This window comes from Euprymna scolopes, chromosome 6 (assembly GCF_053919585.1).
Source record: "Euprymna scolopes isolate OS-2025 chromosome 6, ASM5391958v1, whole genome shotgun sequence".
NCBI classification, from domain to species: Eukaryota; Metazoa; Mollusca; class Cephalopoda; order Sepiida; family Sepiolidae; genus Euprymna; species Euprymna scolopes.
This window is the reverse complement of record NC_136487.1, coordinates 138,879,548-138,900,515: the sequence shown is the minus strand read 5'-3', so window position 1 is coordinate 138,900,515 and position 20,968 is coordinate 138,879,548. Positions and strand designations below refer to the sequence as shown.

General features: G+C 34.6%; 1 protein-coding gene across 6 annotated transcripts in view; it reads left to right on the top strand.

Annotated features, from left to right (window-relative positions):
• LOC145277992 (monocarboxylate transporter 9-like) overlaps window positions 1–20,968 on the top strand; it is a 166,338-nt gene that overhangs the window by 133,943 nt on the left and 11,427 nt on the right. For 4 of the 6 annotated variants that reach the window (XM_080130136.1, XM_080130140.1, XM_080130135.1 and 1 more), the window contains 2 exons: window positions 1,913–2,099; window positions 10,462–10,731. In XM_080130136.1, the coding sequence (XP_079986262.1) occupies window positions 1,913–2,099; window positions 10,462–10,731 (457 nt within the window). Of the gene's footprint in view, window positions 1–1,912; window positions 2,100–4,267; window positions 4,418–10,461; window positions 10,732–20,968 lie in introns of those variants that run through there. The other 2 variants (XM_080130139.1, XM_080130141.1) reach the window with 2 other exon arrangements.

The window sequence follows — 20,968 nt, the reverse complement described above, 5'->3', positions numbered from 1 at the left end:
ATATATATATATATATATATATATATATATATATATATAAGCTACACAGAATATTCCGCGTTTCCGCATGTGCATATATTTATACATATGCACATGCGGAAACGCGGAATATTCTGTGTAGCTTGCGCGATAACCATATCTTTTTGCATAATCCTGATGAATTCTCACGAGAATGAAACGCGGAATATTTGTGTAGCTTAATTGCCATATATATTTTCGTAACTTACTACTTAGCTCTACCTATGTATTGATCAGTGTTGAAGTAAATGCTGAAAATTCACGCATAAAATTATAATTTCGTATATTAATTTATGGGATTAAATGAAGTATGTATATATATATATATATATATATATATATATATATATATATATATATATATATATATATATATATGAGCAAGCAGTTAATAAAATATGTCAAAAGAACACTTTGAAATGAGTTGAAAACATATTTAATCTGAAAAGGAAACACTAGATAAATGAATAGTCCTTAATCCGCGGAGTTTCGAAGAAATACTCTCCTTCTCATCAGAGGGTAGGAATTAGCAAAATGCGGGATCGGATTTTGCATGCAGAAGTATTTGATGAAACAACAAGTAATTCAAAGATCTTACTTGAAAACAAAATAAGTTAAGCAGAGGGAATATGGTAAAGAAAAGGGTGATTACACGTGAATGGATAGTCTGGTGGAAGATAAAAAATCCAGTGACGGTAAAATCCAAATGTAAAACTTCAAGAAAGTTAAAAGAATTTCCATTTGTGCAAGTAAAATCCAAGGAAATCCCGTAATTGGAAGAAGATGGTCCATAATAATCCAAAGGCAGAAATCCATGGAATAATTCACAAAAATGTGTACAAGGAAAAAAATAATATTAATAAAAGAAAAATAAAATGTGCTTTTCACTCTACTTCCGAGACATAACTATAAATAAAAAAGATCTGGGAAGAGAAAGCAGAGAAAAAAAAAATGATAAAGTTAAATATAAAATATAAAATAAAGAGAAACAAAAGTCAAAATGACCCAGACAGGAAATGTTAAAGGCGCGAAAATATATATAGGGCAAAATAATATAGGTCAACTGAAATGTACAGGTCATCACTTAAAAAAATGTCAGCAAGAGTTGTTAAACGACACTTGTACACATTTTTGAAAACTGAAATTAAACAAAGAATAAGTGAATTTATTGGAAGCCTGGAAAAATCATGGATTACAATAGAAAAATTCGAGCATGAAAAGTAATATGGTTAAGCTTAAACATGGAAAAGTAAAGGATTAGTTGTTAAAACTGGAAAAGAAAAGAACAAGATATTCTAGTAAAAATATAATAAATTCATAACTTAAAATATTGCAGCATTAGGAATTTTTTAATTCAATTTATAACATTATATAATCAATTTTTAATGCTGCAATATTTTAAGTTATAATTTTATTATATTTTTACTATTAATATCTTGTCCTTTTCTTTTCCAGTTTTGACAACTAATCCTTACCTTTTCCATGTTTAAGCTTAACCATACTACTGTTCATGCTCGCATTTTTCTATTGTAATATGTGTGTGTGTGTGTGTGTGTGTGTGTGTGTGTGTGTGTGTGTGTGTGTGTGTGTGTGTGTGTGTGTGTGTGTGTGTGTGTGTGCTGTTATCATTACAGAAATATTTAAGTTCACAATAGTTATTCATGCCTTTATTTACTGGTGGTCGTTCTGTTTGTGGGCGCTTTTTCTCTAGTCATCTAAGATAGAAGAAATGCATGTCACGTGATTTTCTTATTCCTAACTTGACAAGAATCTGATGGAAAAAATCGATCCATTTTTATTTTTTTTCAGTGTGATCTTTGTTCCAAATCACTGACCATGTTTCGCTTAACCTTTTTCGTCCTGATTTTTGAATTAAAAATTATATCACTTTTAGGATGACTCCAACCGACGCATCAGTGAAGATATAGAACCTTTGCCCAAGGTGTTACGGGTGAGGAAATCAATTACTTCAGAGAGAGTGCCGAATGAGATTTACAACCGAAAATGTAATTATTGCAAAGCAACAATCTTTAAAAATAAATACTTTTATCTATTGTTGGCCACTTACACAACACATGCAGGTAAGTAATTACTTAACTGTTTCTTAACTAGTAATTAGTAGTAATAAATAATCATTATCTAACTAGCATACATATTCCATCAATAACTATGTCATTTTATTTCATAAAAGTGTTGTTTTTTTGTTTTTTTTATTCATGTTAAAACCTAATATGCTAATTATAAACCACGATTCTGTGTAATGTTAACGACAACATTTATAAATAAATGTATTGTTAATAATAAACATAAGATGCGCATGTGCGAAAAAAGATGGGCATCTTTAGTGACGTCATTAATATGATTTTTTATTACAAGAGAGTCATCACTTATCAAGGCCTGAAAGCCACTCAAAGATAAGGATTAATGAGTGTACAGAGGTGACCAGGACAACAGCGTAGTAAACATTAGTAATGGAAATTGAAAGATGTGTGTCTTTAGTGACGTCATCAATGTGATTAAAAACTTACATTGGTAGACGATTATATTATCGCACATGCATACAAAACTAATAAAACTATAAGAAGTCTTACGTTATGTAACTTTACATTTCACTTATTTCTTGGGATTATGGCTTGATTCGCTATCTTGTTTGCCGCACTGCTGGATTGGTTACCTCTTTGGTGTATGTTATGCAACAGGAGAGGGTTGAGTGTTTCATCTAGTTTGTTCTATTGATTAATAAACTTCAGCCATGAATTTAGATATTTGATCTGGTCTTTTTTTACATTCAACCGTTAACGAATGTTTGAGATTTACAGATAACCCACATCGGTAATGGTATATAAAACGAGACCCCAAGTTTCAAAGATGGCGGCAAGTCAGTCAATGTAGGTATGGAAGCACAAAACTGATACAATACTTTCGCTGCTCTTCAAAACTGCTTACTTATTTATTTGGGCAAAATATTAAGATTTTTTTTTTTTTTTTTTTTTTTGTATTTTTTCTAACATATTTACGTTTTTCTTTTTCCCAAATACAGTTACGTTTTCTTTTTTAAATGTAGAATATTTAAATATACGTTATTTATATATACTTTATTTAAACCTGCGCAGTCTATTACGATCGTCGCTGATTTAAAAAATATTATTTTAATTGTTAACTATAATTTAGGTTTATTTTTTCACCCCCTTTAAAATAAAAATATATAAAAATACGTAAACTTTCTTTATCAATTGATCTTGTGTTTTTTAATCGCATATCTTTTTCAAATAAATATGTTTATATTTTTTAACACGTGTTTAGATATTTCTATGCGATTAAAAATACAAAATCAATTGATATATTTTTATTATAAGGTGGGTGAAAAAAAAGTAAAATATAGTTAACTATAAAAAATAATATTTTTTAAATCGGCGACGATTGTAATATATTTTATTTAAACCTGCGCAGTCTATGTAAATAAAGTATATTTAAATACAGTACATTTAAAAAAGAAAACCTAAATATGTTAGAAAAAATATATCAACAAAAAAATCTTAATATTTTGTCTATATATATAAGTAAACAGTTTTAAGAATAGCGGAAGTATTGTATCAATTCTTCCATACTTTAATTGATAAACCTGTCGCCATCTTTGAAACTTAGGGTCTCGTTTTATGCACAGCTACCCCCACATCTCATGTCTGCCCATGACTTACATACCAAATTCGAACGTCTTCTATATATATCTTCGTATAACGCCATAAAAACACTCTCCTGTTCAAGTCTTTAGATTTAAAAATATTCTCCCTCAATGTGCAACAAGGTTAATAGAAATCGTCATTGAAGTTTTATTACAGCAGACGAATTTTTATTTTACGTTTGAGAAAAAAGAAACATTAATTTTAGGGTTTTATTTCAATATTTTCATAGCATAATGTATTATAGAAAACTATACGATATATTGAAAAAACAAAATGAATCATAGTGACGGCTAGTAGTTTTATAATGAAGGTCTTATTGTCAGAAATGGGCTTAGCAGACAAGCAAACGAACAGATACTAGTCTCTAGTGTTGTTATACATGCACAACAATGGTATTATAAGAGAATGAAATGAACTATCCAAGGTGTGAATAAAAAGTATTGAACTTCGTGTAGATATTAATAAGATACACAAATAAAAATAACTGTTTTCATATTCTGATATTACTTGCATGGTTAAGTACAATATTTATAGTTTCTAACACTTTTTCTGTTTTATTTCTACAGCTTGAAATGAAGGAACTGGTGCATTTCTAGAAAATATAGAAAATCAAGTATCTCTACATGAAAGAAACGTTTCCATCTAAAATCCCAAACGATACAATGCAAACTATAAGAAAGGGTTGCCCTTCATTTGTCGCTGTCAAATGATGGATTGTTGGATTCAGATGAAGAGACTTGATTTATAGAGGCAAAATATGGATGAATATCTTCTTCATTCAACGTTTCCTATATATCTATACCTTGTCAATGTTTCCGTGTTTCCATTGATGTAGCTCTGATATCATGCATCCAATAAAAAATTAGCAAAGACACATGGCTACTATTAGTTTTATATCCTTGAAATTCTCGAAGCTTAAAAAGGACGACCTCAAAAGGAGTGATCTAAAATGCTACCAAAGGTAAAATAAGTTGCTCCTTTATAATTAAGCACTTAAAAGAATTAGTATAAACCTGTTTCTGTGCAGTCTGTACAGTTCGATGTAGACAAAAAAAAAATGAAGAAAAAAGAAAGAAAAAAGGCCGCCTTTTCTCTTTATATGCTTGCGACATTGTCACCTAAAATGCAAATGAGATGTTTTCGGTTGGATATAAAAAGCCTGATTTTTCAGAGACTGAGTTGATTTTAGATTTGGATGTCAGAGTAGCAAGTTTTGTCAGCAGTACGTCGTGTTTTAGAGTTGAGTTTTGGGTGTTGAAATTTGAAGTTGAGTTTTTGATAGCAGAGCATCGAGGCTTGGATTTGAGTTTTGACAGCGGAGCATCGACATTTGGCGGCAGTGTGTCGAATCTAACATTTGATTGTTTTAACCAAAAAAGTTAAAGAGGTCAAGAGTGATAATTCTAGAATATTATGATTTTTATTTCAAGAGCGTACAATACGAATCCAAGGAAGCGATAACCTTGCCACGTGTTGCCGGCGCCTACACAGAGAAGATAGGTGACAGTGTTCCTTGTGAAATATAGCTGATTTCGTATTCCGATGAAAGAAAAATAGCATAGATTATTAGGATAGCTAGAGATATCTAGTATCGTGATCTGCTCTGCAAGACAAACAGAATCAAGATAATCAAATATCAAAATTTTTCAGTACGATAGATATATTTATTTTGTATTATTTTATGAAGAACAAAAATATTAATTAGTATAAAATGTCTCTATTGTAAATTATGTGGACCCAAGGTTGGGAATACGAAAGGAAACCCCGGAACACAGATTAGGTGTAAGAAAAATAGATTAAACGAAAAGGTTACAAGGATAGGAGAAAGGATAAGCGGAGCTAACTATTCGGTGGTTCCCAATATGGGTAGTCGTACGTGCTGCGCACTACGAGTACTTCTGATTCTACGGTATTACGATATTGCTCCGTGAGAGTGTTATCTCACATCTTAACATAGTACTGAAAGAGTCCATGAAGCAGGTAAGTTTCGGTCTCACACAAAAAAAAAAACTTCCAAAAGTTTTATTTTTTATTTTTGAAAAAAATAAGGGGAAAGGGAGGAATACAAGGGGGGAGTAAATACTTCTACCTTTTGGGATTTACGTCGGATGGTTGCGTAAATTTTCTTTTTCTTCTCGAGCGTTGCATTTCCAGAGAGACTTGATCGAAATGATCAAATATTGCGTTGATCGGCTCTTCGCAGATATTTTGTGGTGATTCCTCTGATTCATTCAAACGGTATTTCCTGGGTTGGTTCATATGACGTTTGTAGGTGTTTTTTGGTACCTGGACAGTATAGAGCAGCTCGCCAATTCTTTGTTTGATTGTGTTTACTTCCCAGAATGTAATGTTGTTTTCGTAGGCCTTGAAATATAGGACAGAAATATTTCTTATGAGGCGAGGTTTTCTTGAATTTCGCTTGCCATGGAATGAGTTTAACGAAAATAGACTTGACCTTCCTTGCAAACATTTTTTTTTCGCAGGCAATCGCCCCACGTTCGAATTAAGGGTCATCCTATACACCTGCAGAAACCGTTGCAATGCTGTTTCCGTCATTGTGCCTAGTCCTTTTTAAAGCACATTTTTGAGTCTCTACAAACCTCTCGGTCTGACCCCTCGTTCTTGAGTGATACTGAGTTGTTGAGGGTTTTTCTTTGTAGACTGTTTGGAATCACTACACGATCACCATGCAGTAGGAAATTATCACAGAAGGGGAAACTCCAGGACAATTCGAGTCTTTATTGTGAATTTTGTTTTTGAATTCATCCTCTCGAGACTCCATTTTAACGTCCGCCAAAATCATGTTTTTGATTTCGCAGTTCGTTCTTAGTGTATCAATGATGGAGTCTTCAAAAACTTCCGTGTTTTGGGGAATGAGTCGCGATAAGCTGTCCGTATTGCAAATATCTTTAAATGTTAGGAACTCGATCTTGAAGTTGTAGTTGAACAGAATCGTTCCCCAACGAAGCAATCTATCTAATATACCTTTTTTGGACACAGATATTGTTATTAGTGGTTTATGGTCTGTTTGTAGTGGAACTTTGTGACAGCCAATATTATTCCTACAGCCTCTTTCTCTGTTTGAGAATATTACTTCTCAGCTGGTAGCAGGGATATAGAAGCATGTGCTACAGCTTTTTTCGAACCATCTGTTAGTTTATGAAAAATGTAAGCACCAATGCCATATGAGTTTGATCACTTGTAACAATGATGGTTGTAGTGAATGAGGGAGAGATCAGAAGTAAGAGTTTTCTTCATCTTTTCGAATGCGTCTTGGCATTCAGGGGCTTATAACCTTGGTTTGTACTTATGCATGTTCTTAATGAACCTTTGGTAAAAGTTAGCTAGGCTGAGAAAGCTTTGTAAAGCTTGAAATTTATCTGGGGTCGGCATGTTTCTGATCGCATTGCCTCTTTTTGGATCCTGCCAACAACCGTTTCTATTTATTATGAAACCCAAGTATTTGATCTCTGGTAAGAAAAAGTCACACTTTACCTCCTAAACCTTAAACTCGTGTTCTTCTCGAATATGTTTATTATATGGTTCCAGAGATCTGTCGTAATTTTACTTGCATAATTCTTCTTTGGGGGTTCCTTGTTTTGTTAGCGTACCAGCACTTAGTTAAATTATGATCATTTTTATTGCAATTTTTCAATATATTTTCTTCTTGACTAGACAGAATTTCGTCCAATGCCATTTACCACAATGGTAACATGGTTCGGGTGGTTTCTTTAGATTATTCGTGTTTTGTTCATTGCGGTATTTAGAACACGAGATTTCTCTTTCGTCTTTTTGAGAGGAATATGTGATCGAATTGCTTCTTACTTTTCTTATCTGAGACATACCTGAATCCTCGATTGTTTTTTAATCACACTTGAGATAAATTATTATTGATAGTTATCTGCCAATTTTTAGAAAGTCAACCCACGTTTGTTTTCAAGTTCGATCAATATCTGTCATCTAACATCAACATCGTTTGTCGATACTGACAAATATTAATGCTTGAAACTATCGGCAGTTAGTTCGACGAGTTTTAAATCATTTTAGATTTTTTTTTTCACCGATGCTGAAAACGTTAGGAAATTTTGCTGGTTGCCCTTGACTATGTTCAGGCATTTCCAAGATTTATGGAACAAGGTAGTGTCTGGCTCCAATAGTTCCGATAGGAGCTTAGTAATCTTTGAAAAAAACAAGTCTGTTGTTTTCTTGTGTAATATGCATTCCATGAAGCTACTAGTTCCCAGTTTTCTTAATAGTAGATATACCTTTTTTTTTCACTGGGCCATTGTTCACAATCTATGTTGAAAATATTTCCATAGCATCTGTAAAAGGTCTCGAATGTTTTGTCTTTTTATGGTACGTATTCAAATGTTTCAGTCGAGTTGGAGATTGTACTCTGGAGAAAATGTGACTTTTTTCAGAGTTTGTAGATTCATTTAATGAAACTAAAATTAATTCTTCAAGTTATTTCTGTAGTTCAGTTTTCTGAAATGTAAGTTCTTAGAATTCTACTTGTTGTTTATGTACCTCCATAAACAATTATTATTGTTTTTCCTCTGATTTCTGTTGATGGAGTTGTTGCCTTTCATATGATTTTGGTTAGTAGAGCAGCTGCCTTTCTTCAACTTTTTGTTGTTTTTCCATGTAGACCTTTAGCATTTAGACGATTATTTTTTTTAATCTTCCATATTTAGATATGAAAACATATGACAGCAGTTTTATAATATATAGAATAAGGGGATGAAAAGGACACAGCAAATGAAATAAATAACAGCAATTACTGCTGTTTTGAAGAACCGTGAACCAAAGGGTGTCCAAGGAAATCAAGACAGAAATTAAGACACAAAAAAAATTGGCAGACAATTAGTAACATTGGACTACTTCCTGGATTTAGTTGTTTCAGGATACCGTTGTTCCGTTGAGTTTAATGTAGTCATTTAAATTTTTTCCACGCTTTTATATATATATATATATATATATATATATATATATATATATATATATATATATATATATTTCTTTTATTAGGGGTAAACGGTTACATATGGTCGCTACAAATAGCCATCTGTTTCAGTCAAAGAGACTTCATCAGATGACCTGGAACCTCACGACGCAAAAGAAAAAACATATATATATATATATATATATATATATATATATATATATATATATATATATATATAAGCAAAAGAAAATTCAACCAGGAATAAAAAAAATATTTTATGGTGGGCGCCCAACATATTTTGCCTAAGTGTTTGCATGTAAGCAGAGTTTTTTCTGTTCTTCGCTATGGGATTATTATAACTGTAGACAATTCTTTTTTCTTTTGTCTAAGTGTTTGCAAATAAATCGTGTTTTTTCATTTTCAGTTCTTCGCTGGGGATTTTTTGTAATAGTAGACAACTTTTTTAGAAATGTAGGAGAGGAAGAAAAATCATCCTTCAGACAGAAGCAATAAAATGCTTGCTAATTTTTTTATTTTATTTAATTTAATTTTTTTTTTTTTTTTTTTTTTGTATGAGAACTTGCCATTTTTTATTTTTTTTTAAGAAAAGAACTCGTCTCAGTAAATTTGAGGGAAGAATTATCTTATGCGCGAAATTTTTTGAAATTCAACTTTGGCTCTTGAGTTTGTCAGTTTGTATCGTGCACAACTGGGTTTTTTTTGTGTAAGCAATCTTTCTCAATACTTTTCTTTGGAGAGACTTTAAATAAGCTAAAATATTCCGTAGGCGCCGCATCGCTAGTTGTCATTGATTTGATAACCGGCATATTATTTTGTAAGTAATCGTTAATGTAGTAATGCTAGCTTAATTTCTCGTTCAACACTACTGTGAGACTAAAAGGGTCCTTTGTCGCTAGTGATGTGGTGAGGACGAAATTCTTGATGAAATTCTCGAATCTTTCTGTCACTATTGATGTGGATCAAAGATTAGGAACATGGAAGACAAACACGGAACACGGATTAGGTTCAACAAAGATATATTAACCAATAAAGATACAAGGATAGGATAAAGGATAAGAGGGGTTTACTATCCGATGGTGGCAATATATGGGAATTCGTATGCACTGCACACTACTAGTACTCCTGCTGATTCTACGGTATTACAATATTGCTTCCTAAGAGTTTTATTTTACATCTTTATATAAAAGAGTCCATGATGCAGGTAAGTTTCGGTTTCGCTGTCGCTGTCGCCGAAATAAGCAGAAGGTTTAATCACGTATGAATTATTTTTTTGTGTAGTGTCTATTTATTTATTTCATGTGTGTATATATTTTCTCAACTGAAAGAACAACCTGAAAAAGTTACAGGGGTCAAGAGTGATAATTCTAAGATATTATGATATGAATTTGATCATCGTACTACACGAATTCAAGAAAGCGATAACGATGTCGTAATCCCCTACACAGAGAAGCGTTTCTCCTTGTGGAATATAGTTGATTTTGTAATCCGCTGGAAGAAAAATCGCATTGATTATTAGGATAACTAGACATATATAGTAGCATGGTCCCGTCTCCAGGATAAAAGAGCCTAAATAATCAATCAGTAAACAGTTGAATATGATAGATATATTTATATCTGAAAAACAATATTAATTAGCATAAAATATCTCTATTGTAAATAGCTTTGTACAGATGCAAATACTAGCTGTCTGCGAAATAAGCAGAAGGTTTAAACATGTATGAATTATTGTTTGTGTTGTGTCTATTTATTTCGTTTGTCCTCAACTGATTGTCAATTCTTTCTTTGTCTATTTAGTAGGAGATTCGTTCTATATATATCTTCCTGTTTATGCTGTGAGTATAGGATTGAGTCGAGAGGAAGCCGCTTTGATTATGTCAATCTATGGTATCATCGGCATCGTAAGCCTGCTTTTGATTGGAATCCTGGTCGATATTATACACATCCCGACAAGTTATCTACTGACGGCGGCTTTGTCTAGCATGTCAATAAGTGCACTACTCATTACTTTTTGCCAAAGTTTTGAAACGCTTACTTTATGTGCGGTTACGACATCTATTGGTCATCGTAAGTATAAGCAGAGTTACCTAAGCTGTTATATTTCAATTTTGCTACATTGAAAACTAACGAACCCAGAAAATCGAAGAAATCAAGAAACTAATGCTTCCGCCTCTAAAACCTGAATACATATTTTTATTAATACTTTTTACTTAGTATGTATATTAATTGCAGTTCTGTATTAAATTAATAATAATGAACATCCAAATGTTATATCATTTCAAAACTACGAAAGAGCAACCTCGCAGCAACGTATGTTATAGAGACGACGTATTGCTTATTAATTTAATATTTGTCTGTGCACAAACATTGGAAGGAAGGTAATATTTAATATGAATAATAGAAATAATATATGCGTATTTTTTATCGGTGGTCACTTAAGTAATTTTGTCCGTACCCAACCACTGAAAGTAAGGTAATGTTTGATATTACAAGAGGCGATACATTTTTCTTAGGGGTGGGTATAAAAGTGGTAAATAATTGTATTTATGCACGAACATTGGACGGAAATTAATAATGATGTGATAATAATATAATCTCATCGCTAACATCTGGTAGCAATAAACCTATCATCTTCCAGTTGGTTGGATGCCATTATTACTTTAGTAGATCCGCTGGATGTTAAATAACTTTAATTCTATATATCTTAACACTAAGAACGGCGGTAATACAAAGGATGTGAACGATGCACGCGCAATGGGCATAGTGAAATCGTCAAAATTCGATTATATCAAAAGAGATCCCTAGAAAGTAACTTCGGATCCAAATAGCATGTTCGGTCCTGTCGGCACTCACCCACCGATGTTAAGATCTAAAGCCACATACTCTGGTCGGGTCTTTCGGAACACTTTTATGAATGAGATTATCTCGTGCTAAAGGCAATAACGCCATTAGATGGTGGTACCTGCGAGGATTGCAATCTGTTACTTTATAGCTATAACTAATCCTAAATAGTGCGACTAGAGAAGATGACGAATAGGGCGTTTGGACTTTTATGCTTTATTATCAACAAATGCCGTGTATGTAACTTAAATTGTATGAAGATCTTGAATTTTCCAAGCAGAATTAAAAATTCAAGAAATAATTCATTAAATTGTCTTATAGTCACCGTGAACGCATAATGTTCGAGTAGGTAAATATAACAGCAGTTATTATTAGTGCACACCAGACGCAACACATGCCATTGTCTGATCTTTCCTCTCATAAGTACGAACACTGACGTTTGTGTGAACGTAATAACATAATAGTAAAATAGAGTATTCTAAATCGTTTCGTGTTTTAAAGCGTATTGTTCGTATATTTGCACGTGTAGCTTTTGTAAAAAGAAAGCTATAATCGTCAATGGAATAGAGGAAAACTCGCTTTACTTTGTTATTACGATATATCATCAGCAATGTACTTATTCGAGATTAATAGCTTTAAAATAACTTTTATTCATTGTCTACTAATACGTTTTAAATGCTAAAATGACGCCGTATCAATTTATTTCGAATGTTTTGGTTTAAATATGTTTGTTTGGTTTTTGGTTTTGGTTTGTTTGTTTGATTTTGTTTTGTTTTTTGTTGTTTTTTTTTGTTTTTTTTTTGTTTTTTTTCATTCTTGATTCTTTAAAGTTTATTGATATGGAAGTTTTCACGAAACTTAATTGAGAAGATGCAGAAAAATAATCTAATATATAAACGGCTATATGTCTGTCTGATTGTCTGTCTGTCTGTCTGTCTGTCTGTCTGTCTGTCTCCATATTTTCAAACTCTATCTTCTCCGAAACTAAAAGTCGCAGAGTGGGGCCTCAAATGATTGGATGTTTTATGAGCCGTTGTTTTATGGGTTTTTAGCAAATTAAAATTGTTTTAAGGGGTCAAAAATGTGTCAAAATTAAAAAAACAAAAACTTTATACATTTTGTACATTCATCTAAGTTTATTTTTAATTTTTAATCGCTTTATATACGTGTCACGTTGGTACAGTAGTAACGTCACCAGCTTTGAATGCTACAGTTTTGGTTTCGATCCTAGCTGATGGCACCTAAATACTTTTTTCTTTACTTTTGAAATAACTAGTCTATAATATTATATACGAAATCTCGATGAATCTAAATATCATAATTAGGTGCCCCCCCACCGCTAGTCACGATATAAATAATGATAAGAAAATATTTTTAGTGAGATAGTGTTTGTTTAATTTATACGAAGTTTTGATAAATTGTATACTTTCGACATAATACCGTTTACATACCGGTTCCCATTAGATTTCAGAGATTAAACAACGCTGTACCTGGTCAATACTAAAATTGGTGACCATGTAATAATATCAGGTGCTGTATATATTCTGAAGCCGGGAGGGGGGATTTGCGCCACCAAATTATTCTTGCACAAAACATGCTGCACAAAATAATGCAGCGCCTCAACGACCTCGAAGGGTTAAGAACCTCTTCCATCACCCATACTTTCGTCAGATATTTAAAAGATAATACAATTTATTGACTATTTTCAGAAGCAAGAGATTATTACCATCGGTGTTATGGTAATTTATCTAATCACGTGTTTCTTATATAAACAACCCTTACAGTTGGATCAAACAGTCTCGTTCATAATCCTTTCGTTTGTATAAGTTATTTTAAATATATCTTTTTACTCGATTTCTCTTTTGTGTCTTTATTTTCTGGATCCAAACAAGGTCACAAAAACTTGCTGATGATAACCATGAAAAGCATGAAGACCAAAAAAGGATTTCGTAGAAATACAAAGATAATATTTCAATAATAATAATAATAATAATAATAATAATGATAATAATAATAATAATAATAATAATAATAATAATAATAATAATAATAATAGGGAAAATGGCAAACTGGAGAGTACTAGGACACGACGGGATGCATGCATACTGGTTCAAAAAATCCACAACTCTATACGAAAGACTAGCCAAAACATGAGAAGATGTATACAAGAAAAAAAACATGCCAAATTGGATGACAAAAGACAGAACCACACTGATACAGAAGGACATAGAGAAAGGAACCGCCCCCAGCAACTATAGGCCGATCACGTGCTTACCCACTATGCGGAAAATATTAACAGCACAACTGAGGGAAGAAATCTACCATTCCCTGAATAATCGTGGACTTCTCCCCGAGGAACAGAAAGGATGCTAGAAAGGAAAGAGAGGAACACATGATCTGCTATACTATAAAAAAGATCCTAAAATAGGAAAAAAGAAGGAGAAAGAATTTAGCCACGGCATAGATCGATTACAAAAAGGCGTACGACATGATCCCACAAACATGGATAATAGAATGCTTAAAAATATATGAAATACCAAACAGGATCATCAACGTGAAAGAAACTGGAATTGACAACTGATGGACAACACATAAAAGAAATTAACATACAAAGAGGAATCTTCCAAGGAGACTCACTATCATCATTACTGTTCATCATAGCCATGATACTCTTGAATAATATACTGAGAAAGTGCCAATCTGGATACAAATTCTCTAATATATACGAAAAAATGAACTACCTAATGTACATGAGCGACATGAAAATTTTGCAAGGACCGAAAAGGAACTAGAGATACTAATAAACACTGAAAGGATCTTCAGCTAGGATATCAAAATGGAGTTTGGGATGGAAAAGTATGCACTACTAGTTATAAGAAAGGGAAAACTAGAGACAATAGAAGGTATGGAACTATCCAACCAAACGGAGATGAGGGTCCTAGGGAAACAAGACGCCTATAAATACTTGGGAGTTCTGGAAACAGACACCATCAAAGCCATAGAAATGAAAAAGAGAATTGGAAAGGAATACCTCAAGAGAACAAGAAAACTTCTAGAAACTAAATCAGAAACCTAATAAAAGGTATAAATACATGGGCAGTATCACTAATAAGATACTCGGAACCGTCATAGTGTGGACCACAGAACTGAGACAGCTCGATCAGAAGACCAGGAAACTCATGACCATGCACAATGCACTACATCCAAAGGATGAGGTTGACTGAGTCTATGTTGAAAGAAAAGAAGACGGGAGAGAACTAGTTTGTATAGAAGACTGTGTGCATGATACAAAAAAAGGAATTAGAAAAATACATAACGCAGAACACGGAAAGAATAATCATAGCAGCGAGAGACACTGAAAAACTCGACAAAACCGAAAATAGAGAGATAAAGAATAAGACGAGAAAAGAAAAATAGGAAGAAAAACATGGCAGATTCATAAGAATGACAAAAGATGAAAATAACGAAAACACTTGGACATGGGTGCGAAAAGGCCATAAGCCGAGTAACTGAACTCCTAATAACCGCAGCACAAGATAACTCGCTAAGAACCAACCATATCAAAGTAAATATTGAAAAAACACAAGAAAACATTAAATGCAGACTCTGTGGACAAAGAGACGAAACGGTAAACCATATTGTAAGTGAATGCAGCAAACTTGCCCAAAAGGAATACAACAACAGACACGGCCAAGTAGGAAGGGAAGTACACTGGAAATTATGCAAACAACTGCATCTCGAACGCACAGACAAGTGGTACAAACATAAGCCAGCAACAGTACTTGAAAATGAGAATCACAAAATCCTATGGGACATGGACATACAGTCTGATAAACTCATCCAAGCAAGAAGACAGGATGTTATAATAAATAACAAGAAAGAAAAGTCCTGTTAAATCGTAAACATTGCTGTTCCACGAGATGAATATCAAAGAAAATGAGATACAAAGCAAATACATAGAACTAGCCAAAGAGATGAAAGGGATATGCAAGATGAAGAAAAAAAATACCTATAATAGTAGGAGCACTAGGAATAATCCCGAAAAACTTTGAAAAAATAATACGAGAAATTGGAATCAGAGGAATAACTGGAAAATACAACGAACAACAACACTAAAAACAGCTGAAATATTAAGGAAAACCCTTGAATGTGGAGACTAACACACATGAACCACAAGCGCAGGCCAGACAAACTGCTGCAGAGACAAAACATGAAGCGCTACATGGAACTAAGAACATTGAAAGTGTATATCTACAAGTTCTCTAACCCCACCCCACTTCCCCCATGACCACATCACTACCCCTCTCTAGAAAAGGGTGAGACCGAATAGCCAAGTAGAATCAAAGAGGAAGGAAAGACCGAGGAGTTAGCAGACCTCTGCTGTATAAGGACGAAAAGAACTGGGACCTTGGGGAGGGGGGAAGCTTATTGCCACTCAAATTCCAGTCAAGACTAATGGCCGCTGCCAATGAAAAATCTGTTGCGATAATGCAAATTTATTTGCAAATGTTATCGAAAGAGGTGAAGAGTACTGGAAATCTGGGAAGATTTGTTGTCACTCAGCCCCCAGGGAACACCACATGCTGTTTTCAATGAGATCTTTTATGACCTGTGTGAAAGCTCCTTGTGAGCCAATAATAATAATAATAATAAACATGAAAGAAATCTTCAGAAAATTGAATAAGGAGCAGAAACCGAAATATCTAAAGAAATCTTTATAACAACCTTAAAGAAAATGGTAAACTGGATAACATCAGAATCCATGGATTCTTGTTTCAGAGATTGCTATTCTACATGAAATACTGGCACAAAAGCCAATCAGGTGTATATTGAAAACAGGCATATTGGATTCTATGACTAAAAGAAGTACAACATTAATTAAAAAGACACTAACAAAGGTACTATCTCAAGTAAATACAAACCTATTACTTGCATACCAACATCCTAACAATTAAGTATACTAATTTCTCTAAAATGTAGTGCGCAGCTGAATATATTTTCATGCTACTATTAAGCTCTGTTAACCTACTGAGAACTGTTAAGGTAAATACTGAAAAAATGTATATATAATGCATTATATTAATCCATATATACTTACATTACTCCATATATTTTATAAGCATATACATGAAACAATTCTAACAAAATGTCCGTAAAAGAAGATAAGACTAAAAACGTCTATGAAATAATAAAACAAGAGTGTAATAAATTAATTGCAGAAAATATGAATAATTTTAACGAAACTTGACACCAGCACAAGCTATTAAATAGATATGATAAATAGAAATGGCAAACATTAAAATCCATGGAAGCATACATTCTGCTAAATGATCACAAAAGCGATTTTAATTGATTGCACAAGACGCTAAAATTTCTAGATCTTTTTAATAAACATTTCCTTGTAGCTAATTCAGATTATGCATGAACAAAGATAAAAAGAAAAATTTAAAGATTCTAAAACATGACAAAATTGTAGAAAGATGATAGTAAACGTAATTTTAACATGACTAATAAAATAAAATTTTTAAAAAACAACAAATAAATACAAATACATTAAATACAAATAAATATAACATGGATATGAATAATAAAAACAATGATAAATCAAATAAATTATTTTAGTTCCCACATATCAGAGTACGGTCGCCTTGGTTAATTTGACTCACTTAAAAGTGCTAAGCATCAAAACCGTTCCTAAAAATAAAGGGCTTGACACCCATTGACGAATGCAAAAAATAACCTAGTGTAGGGGAATAAATAAGAGCACTGGATTACCGGTGTAGGGTAAGGAGTGAGGTCCCTTGAAAAAAGAGAGGAGAGTCCGTACACATGAGGCACGGACGCTTCTCCTAAAAGACAATGTTGGACAGGCAGAGTACAACTCTAGAATACAGTCCTCACTCCTCCCGTAAACCCCACTATTGAAGTGAGTAATCTTTTTACCTTAATGTTCTGAATTGCAGTGTTGTCATGTTTTCATGTTTGTTAATAAATTCTTGTCGTTTATACTTGTTGTACGTTTAGTAATTATTAAAGCTGGTCGGTAGTTTTGGGACTTGGAAGAACCTAAACCCGTACCAACAGTGGTGACCCCAACTAGCAACATAGAATACGCAAAGCAACGTTTTTTTTTTATGTTTTAATAACAAAAGGAAAATGCGTAAAATTAAAGTTTATTTTTAAATAAAAATAATCCATAACATGAATCCCGGCGTCAGAGTAATTAAAATAAATAAACAAAACATTTACGTACGTAAGTTAAAAATAAAAAAATAAAAAAATAATGACTAGTTACGTTTTTGTGCCGGGATTTATTTTATACAAGTATCGTTACCCTTTCATCGGGATATTCACATTTTTCTCGCACAACAAATATGGCCGACCGCGTCTTCTTCAATTTGCACGCGGCGCCAGTCTCGTGATTGGCTGATGTGAACACTACGTCACATTTCGTCTTCCTCTTGCTCTGTCCCTACTATTAATACTATACTGTGTCATCTAGCTAACTGTCGCTATAAATAAATAAATAAGATAAAAATAAATAATAATAATAATAATAATAATAATAATAATAATAATAATAATAATAATAATAATCATAAATAAATGTGAAATGGCGTCGCCCACATTCAGTCTGATTCCAACGGATGTACGGAATGACCCTGCTTTGTTTTTCGCACAGCTAGATTTATATTTTCGGCGACTATATTACCTCAGGATGTTATCGTCGAGGTGAGAAACCTAATTATATCTCCTCCCACGGAGAAACCATATGACACCCTTCGAGAAAGAGTGACAACTGCTGTGTCAGTTTCAGCACACAGGCGAATCTCACAATTATTAGAACAGGAAACGATGGGGGATAGCACGCCGTCACAGTTTCTAAAGCGCCTACAGACGTTGGCTGAAGGGACAATGGACAATAATATTGTCAAACACATCTTCCTACAGCGCATACCAACCGAGTATAAGGTGGTAATAGCTGCACAGGATGAATCTATGCCAGTGGAACGAGTGGCTGAGATAGCCGACCATATTGCCGATATAATGTCGACACGGTCGTCAACGGTGGCTGGCGTTCAGACATCGGAGAAAGACGAGCTACTCTCCAAACTAATGGAGGGACAGACCAGATTGGAAGCTCGCATGAACAAAATGGCGGAGGACATTGCGAGACTTACCCTCGAGAATAAGCAAAGGCGGGGGGGGGGTACGCGCAGCCACTCCAGAGAACGGAGGCAGGATAGGACCATTTGCTGGAAGCACAAGAGATTTGGAGAGAAGGCAAATTCCTGTATCCCACCGTGTAGTTACAAGAGTTCGGGAAAAGCTTAAACCGACAGAAGAATGCGGCATCAACTGTCGGTGCATCTCGTTCAGGCCGCCTATTGTATGTGGTGGACAAAAACTCAGGTACGTCCTTTTTGGTGGACAGCGGGCACAGGTGTCTCTCATTCCTGCGACTGCAGCCGACAAGAAATCCCCTCCCTGTAAATTCACACTACGAGCTGTGAATGGCTCGTTAATACACACATATGGGGAGAAGTGTATGGACCTTAATTTAGGCCTGCATAGAACATTTACCCACATTTTTATAGTGGCGGAGGTAGACAGTGCTATTTTAGGTACCGATTTTTTACAGGCGTTCGGTTTGGTGGTGGATATAACAGGCCAGTGTCTGAAAGATCCAGAAACGCATCTCACAGCGTGTGGGGTAGTTAGGACTGGTACTCTATTGTGTCCAACAGTGGCACATGCAAACCAGGATAACGATTTTCTGAGTCTCTTGAAGGAATACCCTTCAATTTCAGTGCCTTCTTTCCATAGGGACGTTTTGCCACACTCCACCACACACTATATCAAAACAAATGGTTCGCCCGTTCATAGCAAAGCTAGGCGCTTAGCACCAGAAAAGGGAACAGCGGCCAAGGCTGAATTTCAGCAAATGATGAAGTTAGGCATAGTTCGCCCTTCAAAGAGCGAATGGGCTTCACCTCTTCATCTTGTCAACAAAGGTGTTAACACATGGCGGGCATGTGGGGACTACAGAGCACTGAATGCAGTCACTAAACCAGATAGATACCCAGTACCACATGTCCAGGACGTGACAGCAGTGGTTCAAAATAACCGTTTTTTTACAAAATTGGATTTAATTCGAGCATATCACCAAATACCGGTGGAGCCCGAACACATTCCTAAAACGGCTATCATCACCCCATTCGGGATGTTCGATTTCATGCGAGTTCCTTTTGGGTTGCGGAATGCAGCACAAACATTCCAACGGTTCATAGACCAGGTGTTGTCAGATTTGCCATTCGTCTGTGCATATATTGACGATGTACTTATTGCTAGCCAAACTAGAAAGGAACACATCGGTCATGTGCGATAGGTCTTCGAACGTTTGAAGCAATATGGGATAGTCCTAAACCCATTAAAATGTGCTTTTGGTCAATCCGAAGTAATTTTTTTAGGACACCATATTTCAGAGGGGGAATATCCTCATCACTAGAGATGGTCAAGTCCATTCAAAATTTCCCTATCCCTGCCACAATGAGGCAGCTGCGTCAATTCTTCGGGCTGATAAACTTTTATCGTAGGTTCTTACCTCACTGTGCACAAGTACTTTTACCATTGACAAGTTTGTTGACAAATGTGAGGAAGTGTGACATTGTATTTTCAGAGCATGCGGTAGAAGCATTCAACAGGATCAAGGCTATGTTGCAGGAGACTGCAAAATTGTCTCACATCCAACCCAACCAGGAGCTGTGCCTAGCAGTGGATGCATCCGCAATTAGAATTGGAGCGGTCCTACAACAAAAATGTGATGCGGACTGGAAACCCATTTCCTTTTTCTCAAAAAAATTAACAGAGACTGAGAAACGCTATAGTACATTTTCCAGAGAGCTGTTAGCTGCATTCTCCGCGATACGCCATTTCCAGCAGCTCTTGGAAGGTCAGCAGTTCCATATCCTCACGGACCACAAACCCCTGTTAGGCGCTTTACAGTCTTCCTCGGACAAATATTCTCCCAGAGAGATTCGCCAGATGGATTATATCCTTCAATTGACATCGGATATCCGGCACATCAAGGGAGCAGACAACATCCCAGCAGACACCTTATCGCGGGAATTAATTCCTTCCTGTTGCAGCCGGCAATTGACGTCGACACCTTGTCTAAAGAACAACAGAAGGATGAACATTTACAAAATCTCCTGCAGAATAATCCAACTTCATTGAACCTAGTGACAATTACCAACCCTACCAGCCACACAAAAGTTGTGTGTGACACAAGCACAAACAAACTGCGACCATACGTTCCAGCATCGCTACGCAAAGACATATTTAAGGCAGTACACGGTCTATCGCATCCAGGGGCCAATGCCTCTGTAAGGCTACTAACAGACCGATATGTCTGGCTGCGAATAAAAGCTGATACAAGAGCGTGGGCGAAAACGTGTGTGAA